At 44.9% G+C, this 12,377-nt stretch overlaps 1 protein-coding gene across 1 annotated transcript; it reads right to left on the reverse strand.

Annotated features, from left to right (window-relative positions):
* Positions 1-752: 752 nt before the first annotated feature.
* On the reverse strand, positions 753-10,868 carry MGST1 (microsomal glutathione S-transferase 1). Its single transcript, XM_018562393.1, has 4 exons — positions 10,769-10,868; positions 3,618-3,748; positions 3,334-3,428; positions 753-1,054 (listed from the first exon to the last, which is right to left on the reverse strand). The coding sequence occupies exons 2-4, from the start codon at positions 3,741-3,743 to the stop codon at positions 808-810; spliced, it is 468 nt and encodes a 155-aa protein (XP_018417895.1). The 5' UTR covers positions 3,744-3,748; positions 10,769-10,868; the 3' UTR covers positions 753-807.
* Between the last annotated feature and the right edge of the window lie 1,509 nt (positions 10,869-12,377).

Below are 12,377 nucleotides of genomic sequence, written 5' to 3' on the forward strand. Positions count from 1 at the left end.
CCCCAGGCAATTGCCATGTGCACAGTTGGGTTCCAGCCATGGATTAGTCGAGGCTGGAGTGCTGTCCAGCCAGCCCCCAGGCTAGGCCTGAGGCCTAGGGGGTGGGGATACTTGAGTGTGGAAAAGGCTCTGCAAGTCTGATGTCTCTCCTACTGAAGATCTGTGCCAATCCCTGTTCATCTGTTGCTCAATTATCTACCTGGTGTTCCTATGGAATCTACACTGAATTACTAAAGGGAGTCTGTGTCTGTAATTCCCCTGGATGTCTAGAATCCCTATACCCCACCTCACAGAGTGAATATGTTAATAAAAGTACTTCAGCATCATTCTTGTGGCCTGGGTATTAGCTCTGTGGGCACTAGAAGAGGTTGGTTCATGCTAATGGGGCAGCTGGTTACCAAAATCCTTAGAGAGGCTATGGCTGGGTTATTCTGGTGGCGGTGAGTGCTACACTAGCAAATTCTATCACCAAACTAATACGTGAGGTCACCAAAAGCGATGGGAGAGCAATTTTGAGACTTGTAGTTCAACTACAATTGGAGATATGCCAGATACCCAATGGGGAGATATTTTCACTTATAATAGGTTTTGCTCTACCTCGTTCAGCAGACGTTACTGGTCAGAAGGCATCTCACAGAGATTTTAGGCATATAACGCCTGTGGATTGAATTATTTCCTATAGTTGTAATAAATACATAATATAGAGAGCCGTGGAAGTATATTTATTTTCTCTCATACAGACAAAACAACCCCTATCAAGGAGAAACCATTCACCAATTCTATATGTGCGCCAATATGACATCAGCTCTAGAAATAGAAGATGCTGCGCAGAGTTGCATAGGCCATGGAGACATTGACGATGTACCCAACGAGGAAGGTCAGCGCTCGACTTGGCTGCGGCAGTGGCGTCAGGTAGGAGATGCTGTGCAGAATGCGAGAACCAGCAAAGATACGGAAATGTAAAAGCGCGGTGGATAAATCAGGATTACTGAGAGCGTAGACCAGACCAAGTCCCACAAATGGTACAATGTTCTCAATGTCGTTCAGATGACACCTGTGAACACAAAAGGAAAAGCTGTCACCTTCCTGGAAGTGGCAAATATTAATTCATACCAATAAAGCGACGTTTCCCCCAGATATTCAGGAATTTATACAATGTGATGGATAAATCGATATGATGTTATGGCGAGGAGCTCCGTAGGATTTGTGATATTTTGGGACACACTCTGCGTGTGATAAACTGGACGTTGCTTTTCCATTCTCTGCTGTCACAGTGAAAGAATAGCTGCTAACACGCTGTAATGTCTTTTCAAATAAATGTTGACGTCGCCAATAAAACCTGCTTAGCGGCTGTAATATTTTTACACCTTTCTGCAAGCAAACTGGACTCAAAGCTTAAATGCTCCACTTATATTGCAGTACTAGCCTACCATGTGCAGAGGGACCACCAACAACTACTGTACAAAGATCTGGGAGAAGCAGATTTTATCAGAAAAAATACCAACTTTTATCCGGACTTACATCCACTCTGACTGTGTGATAAATGGTGCTCATAATAATACAAGAAGTTATAATTCATTGGGACAAAATAAGAATTGATTAAAGGGTAGATTTATAGGCAAATGCAAGGCCTTCATATCCCCTAATGCAAATAATGTCATTTTGTGGACTGGTCGGAGGGGGTAGCATCATTTAGTAGACTGGTCAGTGGTGGTGTCTCTAGACTGGTCAGTGGAAAAAGTACCATTCTATTAGTCAGTGGGGGTGGCTCCATTCCGTGGAGTGGTCAGAGGGGGTGGTGCCAGGGGCACACCTACTAGCAGTGAAGCAAGTGTGGCTGCCCCAGGGCCCAAGGCTGGGGGGCACTAAGATCTGGTCCCGGGATCCCAAAGAATTTGAGGTGGCATTGCTCTTTACATTTTTTAATGTATTTGGCTGCTGTGAGGTCCCGCGTTTGTCGGGGGAGCCTTCTGGGGACCTGTGGCTGCTGTTTACAGCTCCGGTCCGCAGACCAAATTGCTCTCCACAGCTTATCCACCAGCCACCCAAAGCATGTCCACCGGCCCGCACAGCTCGTCCACCGGCTCACACATCTGCCCCTCCCACCCTGGTGAGACCCTCCACATCTGCCCCTTCCACCCTGGTGAGACCCTCCATATCTGCCCCTTCCACCCTGGTGAGACCCTCCACATCTGCTCCTGCCACCCTGGTGAGACCCTCCGCATCTGCCCCTACCACCCTGGTGAGACCTTCCTCATCATGCCCTGCTGCACATTAGAATGTTAGCTCCTTTGGTGCAGAGACCGCCGGGGGGAGTCGGTGAGATCCGGACCTGCCCCCCCCCCCACCTTGGGAGGGGGGGGGCCCGGGAAAAAATCTTGCACCAGGGCTCTTTGTTCCTTAGGTCCGCCACTGTGTGTCACAACTCTCAGGACTGGTCAGGAGAGGTGGGGCAGCATTCCGAGGACTGATCACCATTAGTGGCTCTACTTAGTGGAGGTGGCTCCATTCCATGGAGTGGTCAGTGGTCATTCTGTATATTAGTAAGTGGGGGTGGCTCCATTTTGTGGACTAGTTTGAGGGGATGGCACCATTCTAAGGACCAACCAGAGAGCGTGGCTCCTTTATGTGGACTGGTAAGTGTGAGTTTTCCCTATTCTTTAGACCACTTAGTGGAGGTGGCTCGATTCTGTGGAGTGGTCATTGGGGAAAGTTCCATTCCATATAGTAGTCAGTTGAGTTGGCCCCATTCTGTGTACAGGCCAGTGGGGAAAGTCCCAATATGTATTTTAGTAAGTGGTGGTTGTTCCATTTTTTGACTAGTTTGAGGGTATGGCACAATTTTAAGGACCGACCGGAAGGCGTGGCTCCTTTATCTGAACTGGCCAGTGTGAATTTTCTCTATTCTGTAGAAAACTCAGTGGAGGTGGCTCCATTCTGTGTAGTGGTCAATGGGAAAAGTTCCGTTCCATTTAGTAGTCAGTGGAGTTGGCCCCATTCTGTGTCCTGGCCAGTGGGAATGTCACAATTCTGTGTAATGGCCAGAGTGGAAAGTTCCATTCTGTATATCACATAGTGGTAGCTGTTCCATTCTGTGGACCGGTTAGTGTGGAGGGTGGGATCTCTCTCTTATAATTATAATACATTATTAGGTTCATAAAAGCAGAATAAAAGAAAGTGGTCTTATAACTTTCATAGCTGAGGAACATATGAAGGTTCTCAGTGCACTGCCACACATGCCAAGTCTTGGTTGCTCTTATAGCCAGCAGGATACATATTGACATAACAAGATAACCATACCCGATCTGCTGGCACTAAGGATGATTTTATTACCTGCGAACTCTCTCCACAGTTTCATCTGTTCTGACATATTTTTTCAGATCTCCTCCCTTGCTAATACTAGCAGCATCTTCTGGATTTGCATAGACCTAGACACACAGGGGACAAAAGTGAATCAAGAGTCACTTCCATCTATATATATGATGTCACCTTCTACCAGTTAATGAATTGGGTTGATTCCATCAAAGCGAACAGAACTCACCCAATTTGATATTCTCAATAATATTACTCATGTTGTATATTTACATCATGGGGAATGCCCAATCAGAGCCACTTACCTTGCGTGTAATCCTGAAGAAGGAGGTAAGAATACTCATAAGCATCATTTTCAAGAGGACCACAGCCACATATGTAGCATAGGCCCTGAACACCTCACTGTCAGCGAACTGCTTTAAGACGGACATCTTGTCTGCAGATAATAGGAGAGGAATAAGATGTCAGACTTTGTGGATTCTATGAAATGCTAATTCATTTCCCAGTGTCCTTGTCCATGGTAAAACCATAGACCTACTGGTTCATTCAGATAAGTGTTACATTTTGTACTGCTGAATGACATCATATGGTATTATAACTGATGATATAAGAAGGGAATCCCGGTTGTCCCCTCCCCAACGATTGCATGGGACCCATCATTCCCCAGTTGCTGTGTCTAAGATAACTTTCCAGTTAATTGGAGCTGCAGGCAGGGAGGGTTAATAATTAATGATTTAAATAAAAATAGTATGGCGTGCATTCTGAGTACATTTAAAAGAAAATGAATTCATTAATACTACATTTTTTTAAATCTAAGTAGTAGTTAATTGGTAACCCCGCAAGTCCACTGGCAGGAATGAACAATAAACCACCTAGCTAAAATGATTTTGTGTCATATTTTGTTACTTTTATTACCCCATCATAAATAATGGGATAATAAAAGTTAAAAAAATTAAAAATATAGAAAATATTTTTCTATATGATACCATACATGTTTATTAGTACTCACTATTCCTTCTAGTTGAATTGTGGATATTGCTGAAATTAAACTCTTGTCCACGATATAAAGAATATCTTTGTACTGTATTACAAATGTTGTTTTTATGCATCTTATCCAATAGCAGAGGTCTGTACAGAACGGATGTCCTCAGTTATAAGGGAGGAGGGCAGAGCCAATAGCTTGGGGATCTCTTCCAAAATCCTATAAGAGTAAGGCCAGGTTCACACCCCGGTGATCTGTTACCGCGCAGTATCATGCACGTTCACCGCACGGTCACAGAGTCACTCATTATTTTCTAATGGCACCCCAGTCGCAATTCCACCCATGAAAACAGCCGCGTGTCGCAATTTCTGCGATTGCGTGGATGTAACCCCATTAAGGCCAAGTTCACACCTGGGTGATCCATGACCGCGCGGTAATCGTACGCGATACCGCGCCGATTGCTGTGCTGTCACGGAGTTGCCCACCACCGCCGATCGCGCTTTTCTAATGGCACCTCAATCGCACCGGACAGATTGCGCGTTTTACCGCCGCAATTCTACCCATGCAATTGAACACGATCACGGCTAAAACAGCCGCGTGTCGCAAAAAGAGGTACATGTACTTTTTTCTGCGATTGCTGTATGGATCTAACCCCACCGAATTGGCCAGGTCTGCACGGGCCCTGAAATCAATGGGGCCGCGCGGCAATCGCTGTGTGCAATTAAGCATGATCGCACGTCCTGGATCGCCAGGTTTGCAGAGTTTGCCTTCAATTTTAGGGGAGACGATCATAATCAATAGCTTGGGGTACTCTTCCGACAGCTCATAAGACAAATGTTTTCGAGTTTGCTAAGATTTGGATTGATCTCCTTATTGCTATCAGCACATCCAGAGGTCCTAAATACTATTCAGGAAATATAGGACTGATTTTTATAGCTGTGCAAGTCCAAGATAACTATAAGGCCGGGTTCACACCACAAAGTCTGTGTTCCAGAGCGTTTGGCCTCTGGAACGCACTGGAACACAAGCCGGCCGGCTCCCTGCGTTCAGGGGCCGGAGGGTGCGGTGCATTGAAGTCAATGGCACCACAGCCACACCCCCCCGCCCGCAGTGCAGTCGCCCGCACCTGGAACACAGGCACATTGTGGTTTGAACCTGGCCTTTAAGGATTAGACAGAACTGGAGCACATTGTGGACCAACCATTATTCAGTCCGAAGAGGAGATCTCAATTCTTCCTTGATGGCTTGAAAAATGTGATGCAGGATGAATCTCTCCCCAATCTTTGTAGATAGCGACCTTCAAGCCAGTTTCTGTGCCACAGTTACCTCCTCAGGTGAAAGTTGTATAAAAGAGGCCAATGTCTGATTGTTGGGGGCAGAGGTGTAAAAACTAGACATGTCCGATTCGTTTTGCTCTAAATAAAAATTCAGGCGAATTTCCGAATCCCAATGCATCCGAATGTGTCCTAATCCAAATTTCCATTTCCAAATTTCGGATCCTGTCCGCATTTCGTTCATAAACGAAACTGAATCGGACATGTGACTTTTCTGGCCAATCAAATGTGTTTTTTCGTTTAATGCATCCGAATAGGTCTAAACACGAATTTCGTGTTCACTATATACATATATTATCAAAGCTGAGGCTCCCAGACCCGAATGCCATTGCATTCGTAAATTTGGATCCTGAATGCCATTCGGGTCTAGGAGATTCAGCTTTAGTATTGATATCTGTATATGGTTTTCTGTGGTATTCGCAACTAATATTTGTAAACTCATCCGAAACTAACGAAATTCGGATTTCGTCTGAATCCGAAACCAGAACCAAATTGATTTTCGGATCCAAGTCCCGTATTCCGGAATAACAAAATATCCAAACCGAATTGAATTTTACCACAGCTTACATGTCTAGTAGAAACAGACAGCGGGGCCCAATAGCAACATTTTGATGGGTTCCCCTGGCGACCTCCCAACTGTCACTGATCTTTGCAGGAGAGCTGTTAGCATAGTGAAAGCCTTATACTGTATGTGTACATTTACACCAGGAGTTTGCTGGCAGAAAACTGGCAGGAAGATCCTGTGTAAAAAGCGGTCTGTAGACCTCATATAAACATACACACGCTGATGTCTGTATGAGATGTGTACTATGCACAGTTATTCATTCAGAATGACAAAGGCCGAGGTCAATCTATTCTATGCCAGCGCATTGCTCATGTTTACATCTACTCCCTGGCCCTAAATGAGTCAATGAATGGCAATGGTGGCGCAGAATGGCCTCAACCTTAAGTCATTCAAAATGACTGATTGCCAAGGTTATTTTGTTCCTGCACCGCCTCCACTGCCCATGAATGACGGAGAGGTAGAAGTAAATATCAGCAATATGTCGGCAGCCACAGAGGCACCAAAGAATGTCAGCCTTGAGTCATTGAGGTTTTACGCAGCTAAATGCTACGGACCAAAATGCAGCTGTGTCAATGGGCCTATAGCACACAATAATGCTGTGTTCAGATCCATATGAAACTGTATGCAGTAAATGTTATGCCTGTGTGCGTTTTTGTGCATTTGGTTTGTTTCTTTCTATCCCCTCCTGTTTATTGCTAGTTAGTACAGTTCTAGTTAGACCCTCCCTTATTTTTTCATGCTCTCTCCCCTGAATAGTTTCAGTCTGATGGCAGAGACAGGGCTTAGGGAAGTCACTGACTTCTTACTTTTACCATGAGTTACTGCAATGTACAGTAACACTGCTAAGTAACTGCTGGGAGGGGGAAGAAGGGGGAGATGAGATGATAAGTTACTGCTGGGAGGGGGGGAGCTGAGTTACTGTGTCACTTCTGGGAGGGGGGGAGGGCAGAGTATGCTCTATGTACATAGATGTGAACTAGTCCTCACAGTTCCTATAGTTTATCTGTGCCAGTTTCCTACAAGACCTTCCATTCTTCCAGCCACTTTCCTACATGCTGAGTACAGGTCTGGGAAATTTCCTGTGTGTCACCCATTATATGCCTCCTTTAGGGCAATGTGCTTTAGGATAATCCATGCTGATACCACAGAGGCCCGCTATGTTATAACACATATCTCAGGACAAGTCAGTAATGTACGGGTAATGTGCAGAAACTCAGAACAAACACACTGTGCATGCCATCATGGCATCATAGCAATCAGGAAAGGAGAACTCCAATGGACTGGTTGCCATTACTGCACACTACACTGATATACAGAGCGTCTATAATGAACAGAGGAGGTTGGGATGGAGAGCCCAAATCCCCTCCGTATAGCAGGTCTGTTTACATCTAAAGAGAGGATTTACATTGTGCAAAGCAACCCCCCCCCATAGAGATCTACAGGGAGTATCTATAGTGTACATATAGTCCTTCCCCTATAGATCTATAATATAAAGGAGAGACCCTCCATATAGATCTACAGGTGAAACTCGAATAATTAGAATATCGTGCAAAGTTCATTTATTTCACTAATGCAACTTAAAAGGTGAAACTAATATATGAGAGAGACTCATTACATGCAAAGCAAGATAGTTCAAGCCGTGATTTGTCATAATTGTGATGATTATGGCTTACAGCTCATGAAAACCCCAAGAGCCCCAAATCCACAACCTCAAAAAAGTAGAATATTACATGCAGTCAATAAAACAAGGATTGTACATAGAACAATATCGGACCTCTGAAAAGTACAAGCATGCATATGTACTCAGTACTTGGTTTGGGCCCCTTTTGCAGCACTTACTGCAATTACTTTTGCACGATATTCTAATTATTCGAGTTTCACCTGTATAATGTATAGAGAGACCCTCTCATATAGATCTATAGTGTAAAGGGAGCCTCCCCTATGGATCTTTATTAAACAAATGTCACCTCCTGTATAAATCTATACATACAGACAGCTTTTCCCATATAGATCTGTAATGTACAGGCAGCCTCTCTTGTATAGACCTATAATGTACAGGTAAACTCCCCCTTATAGCTCTAAAATATACAGACAGCCTCCCCCTTATAGATCTATAATGTACAGGCAGCCCCCTCCCCAATATATCTATAATGTAATGTATAGACAGCCCCCTTATAGATCTATAATGTACAGGCATCCTCCCCCTTATAGATCTATAATGTATAGGCAGCCTCCTGTATAGATCTATAATGCACAGGCAGCCTCCTGTATAGATCTATAATGCACAGGCAGCCTCCTGTATAGATCTATAATGCACAGGCAGCCTCCTGTGTAGATCTATAATGCACATGTAGCCTCCTGTATAGATCTATAATTCACAGGCAGCCTCCTGTATAGATCTATAATGCACAGGCAGCCTCCTGTATAGATCTATAAAGCACAGGCATCCTCCTGTATAGATCTATAAAGCACAGGCATCCTCCTGTATAGATCTATAAAGCACAGGCATCCTCCTGTATAGATCTATAAAGCACAGGCATCCTCCTGTATAGATCTATAAAGCACAGGCATCCTCCTGTATAGATCTATAAAGCACAGGCATCCTCCTGTATAGATCTATAAAGCACAGGCATCCTCCTGTATAGATCTATAAAGCACAGGCATCCTCCTGTATAGATCTATAAAGCACAGGCATCCTCCTGTATAGATCTATAAAGCACAGGCATCCTCCTGTATAGATCTATAAAGCACAGGCATCCTCCTGTATAGATCTATAAAGCACAGGCATCCTCCTGTATAGATCTATAAAGCACAGGCATCCTCCTGTATAGATCTATAAAGCACAGGCATCCTCCTGTATAGATCTATAAAGCACAGGCATCCTCCTGTATAGATCTATAAAGCACAGGCATCCTCCTGTATAGATCTATAAAGCACAGGCATCCTCCTGTATAGATCTATAAAGCACAGGCATCCTCCTGTATAGATCTATAAAGCACAGGCATCCTCCTGTATAGATCTATAAAGCACAGGCATCCTCCTGTATAGATCTATAAAGCACAGGCATCCTCCTGTATAGATCTATAAAGCACAGGCATCCTCCTGTATAGATCTATAAAGCACAGGCATCCTCCTGTATAGATCTATAAAGCACAGGCATCCTCCTGTATAGATCTATAAAGCACAGGCATCCTCCTGTATAGATCTATAAAGCACAGGCATCCTCCTGTATAGATCTATAAAGCACAGGCATCCTCCTGTATAGATCTATAAAGCACAGGCATCCTCCTGTATAGATCTATAAAGCACAGGCATCCTCCTGTATAGATCTATAAAGCACAGGCATCCTCCTGTATAGATCTATAAAGCACAGGCATCCTCCTGTATAGATCTATAAAGCACAGGCATCCTCCTGTATAGATCTATAAAGCACAGGCATCCTCCTGTATAGATCTATAAAGCACAGGCATCCTCCTGTATAGATCTATAAAGCACAGGCATCCTCCTGTATAGATCTATAAAGCACAGGCATCCTCCTGTATAGATCTATAAAGCACAGGCATCCTCCTGTATAGATCTATAAAGCACAGGCATCCTCCTGTATAGATCTATAAAGCACAGGCATCCTCCTGTATAGATCTATAAAGCACAGGCATCCTCCTGTATAGATCTATAAAGCACAGGCATCCTCCTGTATAGATCTATAAAGCACAGGCATCCTCCTGTATAGATCTATAAAGCACAGGCATCCTCCTGTATAGATCTATAAAGCACAGGCATCCTCCTGTATAGATCTATAAAGCACAGGCATCCTCCTGTATAGATCTATAAAGCACAGGCATCCTCCTGTATAGATCTATAAAGCACAGGCATCCTCCTGTATAGATCTATAAAGCACAGGCATCCTCCTGTATAGATCTATAAAGCACAGGCATCCTCCTGTATAGATCTATAAAGCACAGGCATCCTCCTGTATAGATCTATAAAGCACAGGCATCCTCCTGTATAGATCTATAAAGCACAGGCATCCTCCTGTATAGATCTATAAAGCACAGGCATCCTCCTGTATAGATCTATAAAGCACAGGCATCCTCCTGTATAGATCTATAATGTACAGGCAGCCTCCCCCATGTATCCAGGCACAGATAGGAACACATTGTGTAATTCCAGTCACTAATCCGGCTCTGGGTGAAATGTGAGCAGAACAAATTCCAAAGTCTGAATAAATCCGAGTCACACTATATCAGCTCCATCTACATTGTATTCACACACATTACATTCTAACATTGAATTAACCCTTTGTTGGATACGGCTTCATCTGCAACACATTGTAATCAATCAGCACATTAGGCATTTGTCGACAAGGGGTTAATTATCTGAATGTGAGGACAGACATGACTAGGTATGTAACAACATGACAGACCATGTTTCTTCTTGTTCTGCTGCTCATCATGGAAATGAATGGAGACCTCTCTGACCTGTTACAGATAAGTCAATGAAAAGACCAAAATCTCCCCCTAGGTACCATCATAAGAAACAATAAACCCAAAACTGACACCAACCCACAAATCTCACCTGATCTCTGCTCGTCACACGACTGAGGCTGGAGAAAAACTTTCCCCTACTTCTGAGAAAGACACTCCTCCCAAACCTGACACCTCTACCTTACATCCTGCCTATCCCCTGCCTCCTCCGTACATCCAGCCTATCCCCTGCCTCCTCCGTACATCCAGCCTATCCCCTGCCTCCTGCGTACATCCAGCCTATCCCCTGCCTCCTCCTCCCCTGTACATCCAGCTTATCCTCGGCTTCCTCTCTACATCCAGCCTATCCACTGCCTCCTCCATACATCCAGCCTATCCCCTGTCTCCTCCATACATCCAGCCTATCCACTGCCTCCTCCTCCCCTGTACATCCAGCTTATCCTCGGCTTCCTCTCTACATCCAGCCTATCCCCTGCCTCTTTTGTACATTCAGCGTATCCTTTGTTTTCCCTCTATATGCAGACTATCCTCTGCCTCGTCTTTGTATGCAGGGTATCATCTGCCTCCCCTCTACATGCTGCCTATCTTCTTCCTCTTCGTCCAGTCTATCCTTTGTTTTCCTTCTATATCCAAACTATCTTCTGCTTTCTCTTCTTTATGTCCAGACTATCCTCTGCCTCACTCCTATAGCCGGACTATCCTCTGCCTCACTCCTATACCCAGACTATCCTCTGCCTCACTCCTATATCCAGACTATCCTCTGCCTCACTTCTATAGCCAGACTAGCCCCTGCCTCACTCCTATAGACAGACTATCCTCTGCCTCACCCATATAGCCAGACTATCCTCTGCCTCACTTCTATAGCCAGACTATCCCCTGCCTCACTCCTATACCCAGAATATCCTTTGCCTCACTCATATACCCAGACTATCCTCTGCCTCACCCCTATATCCAGACTATCCTCTGCCTCACCCCTATAGCCAGACTATCCTCTGCCTCACCCCTATATCCAGACTATCCTCTGCCTCACTCCTATAGCCAGACTATCCTCTGCCTCACTCCTATAGCCAGATTATCCTCTGCATCACCCCTATAGCCAGACTATCCTCTGCATCACCCCTATAGCCAGACTATTCTCGGCCTTACTTCTATAGGCAGACTATCCTCTGCCTCACTCCTATACCCAGACTATCCTCTGCCTCACCCCTATAGCCAGACTATCCTCGGCCTCACTCCTATATCCAGACTATTCTCTGCCTCACCCCTATAGCCAGACTATCCTCGGCCTCACTCCTATATCCAGACTATTCTCTGCCTCACCCCTATAGCCAGACTATCCTCGGCCTCACTCCTATATCCAGACTATTCTCTGCCTCACCCCTATAGCCAGACTATCCTCGGCCTCACTCCTATATCCAGACTATTCTCTGCCTCACCCCTATAGCCAGACTATCCTCGGCCTCACTCCTATATCCAGACTATTCTCTGCCTCACCCCTATAGCCAGACTATCCTCGGCCTCACTCCTATATCCAGACTATTCTCTGCCTCACCCCTATAGCCAGACTATCCTCGGCCTCACTCCTATATCCAGACTATTCTCTGCCTCACCCCTATAGCCAGACTATCCTCGGCCTCACTCCTATATCCAGACTATTCTCTGCCTCACCCCTATAGCCAGACTATCCTCGGCCTCACTCC

The sequence above is a fragment of the Nanorana parkeri genome, unplaced genomic scaffold (genome assembly GCF_000935625.1).
Source record: "Nanorana parkeri isolate BGI_ZX_2015 unplaced genomic scaffold, ASM93562v1 scaffold576, whole genome shotgun sequence".
In the NCBI taxonomy this organism is placed as follows: domain Eukaryota; kingdom Metazoa; phylum Chordata; class Amphibia; order Anura; family Dicroglossidae; genus Nanorana; species Nanorana parkeri.

Excerpts from the sequence above, each read along its gene's own strand:
- MGST1 (XM_018562393.1), bottom strand. The coding sequence starts at position 3,743 with ATGTCCGTCTTAAAGCAGTTCGCTGACAGTGAGGTGTTCAGGGCCTAT. Across the intron at positions 3,429-3,617 it reads TCTTCAGGATTACACGCAAG|GTCTATGCAAATCCAGAAGA; the intron begins GTAAGTGGCTCT and ends CTGTGTGTCTAG. Across the intron at positions 1,055-3,333 it reads ACTGTGGAGAGAGTTCGCAG|GTGTCATCTGAACGACATTG; the intron begins GTAATAAAATCA and ends TTGTGTTCACAG.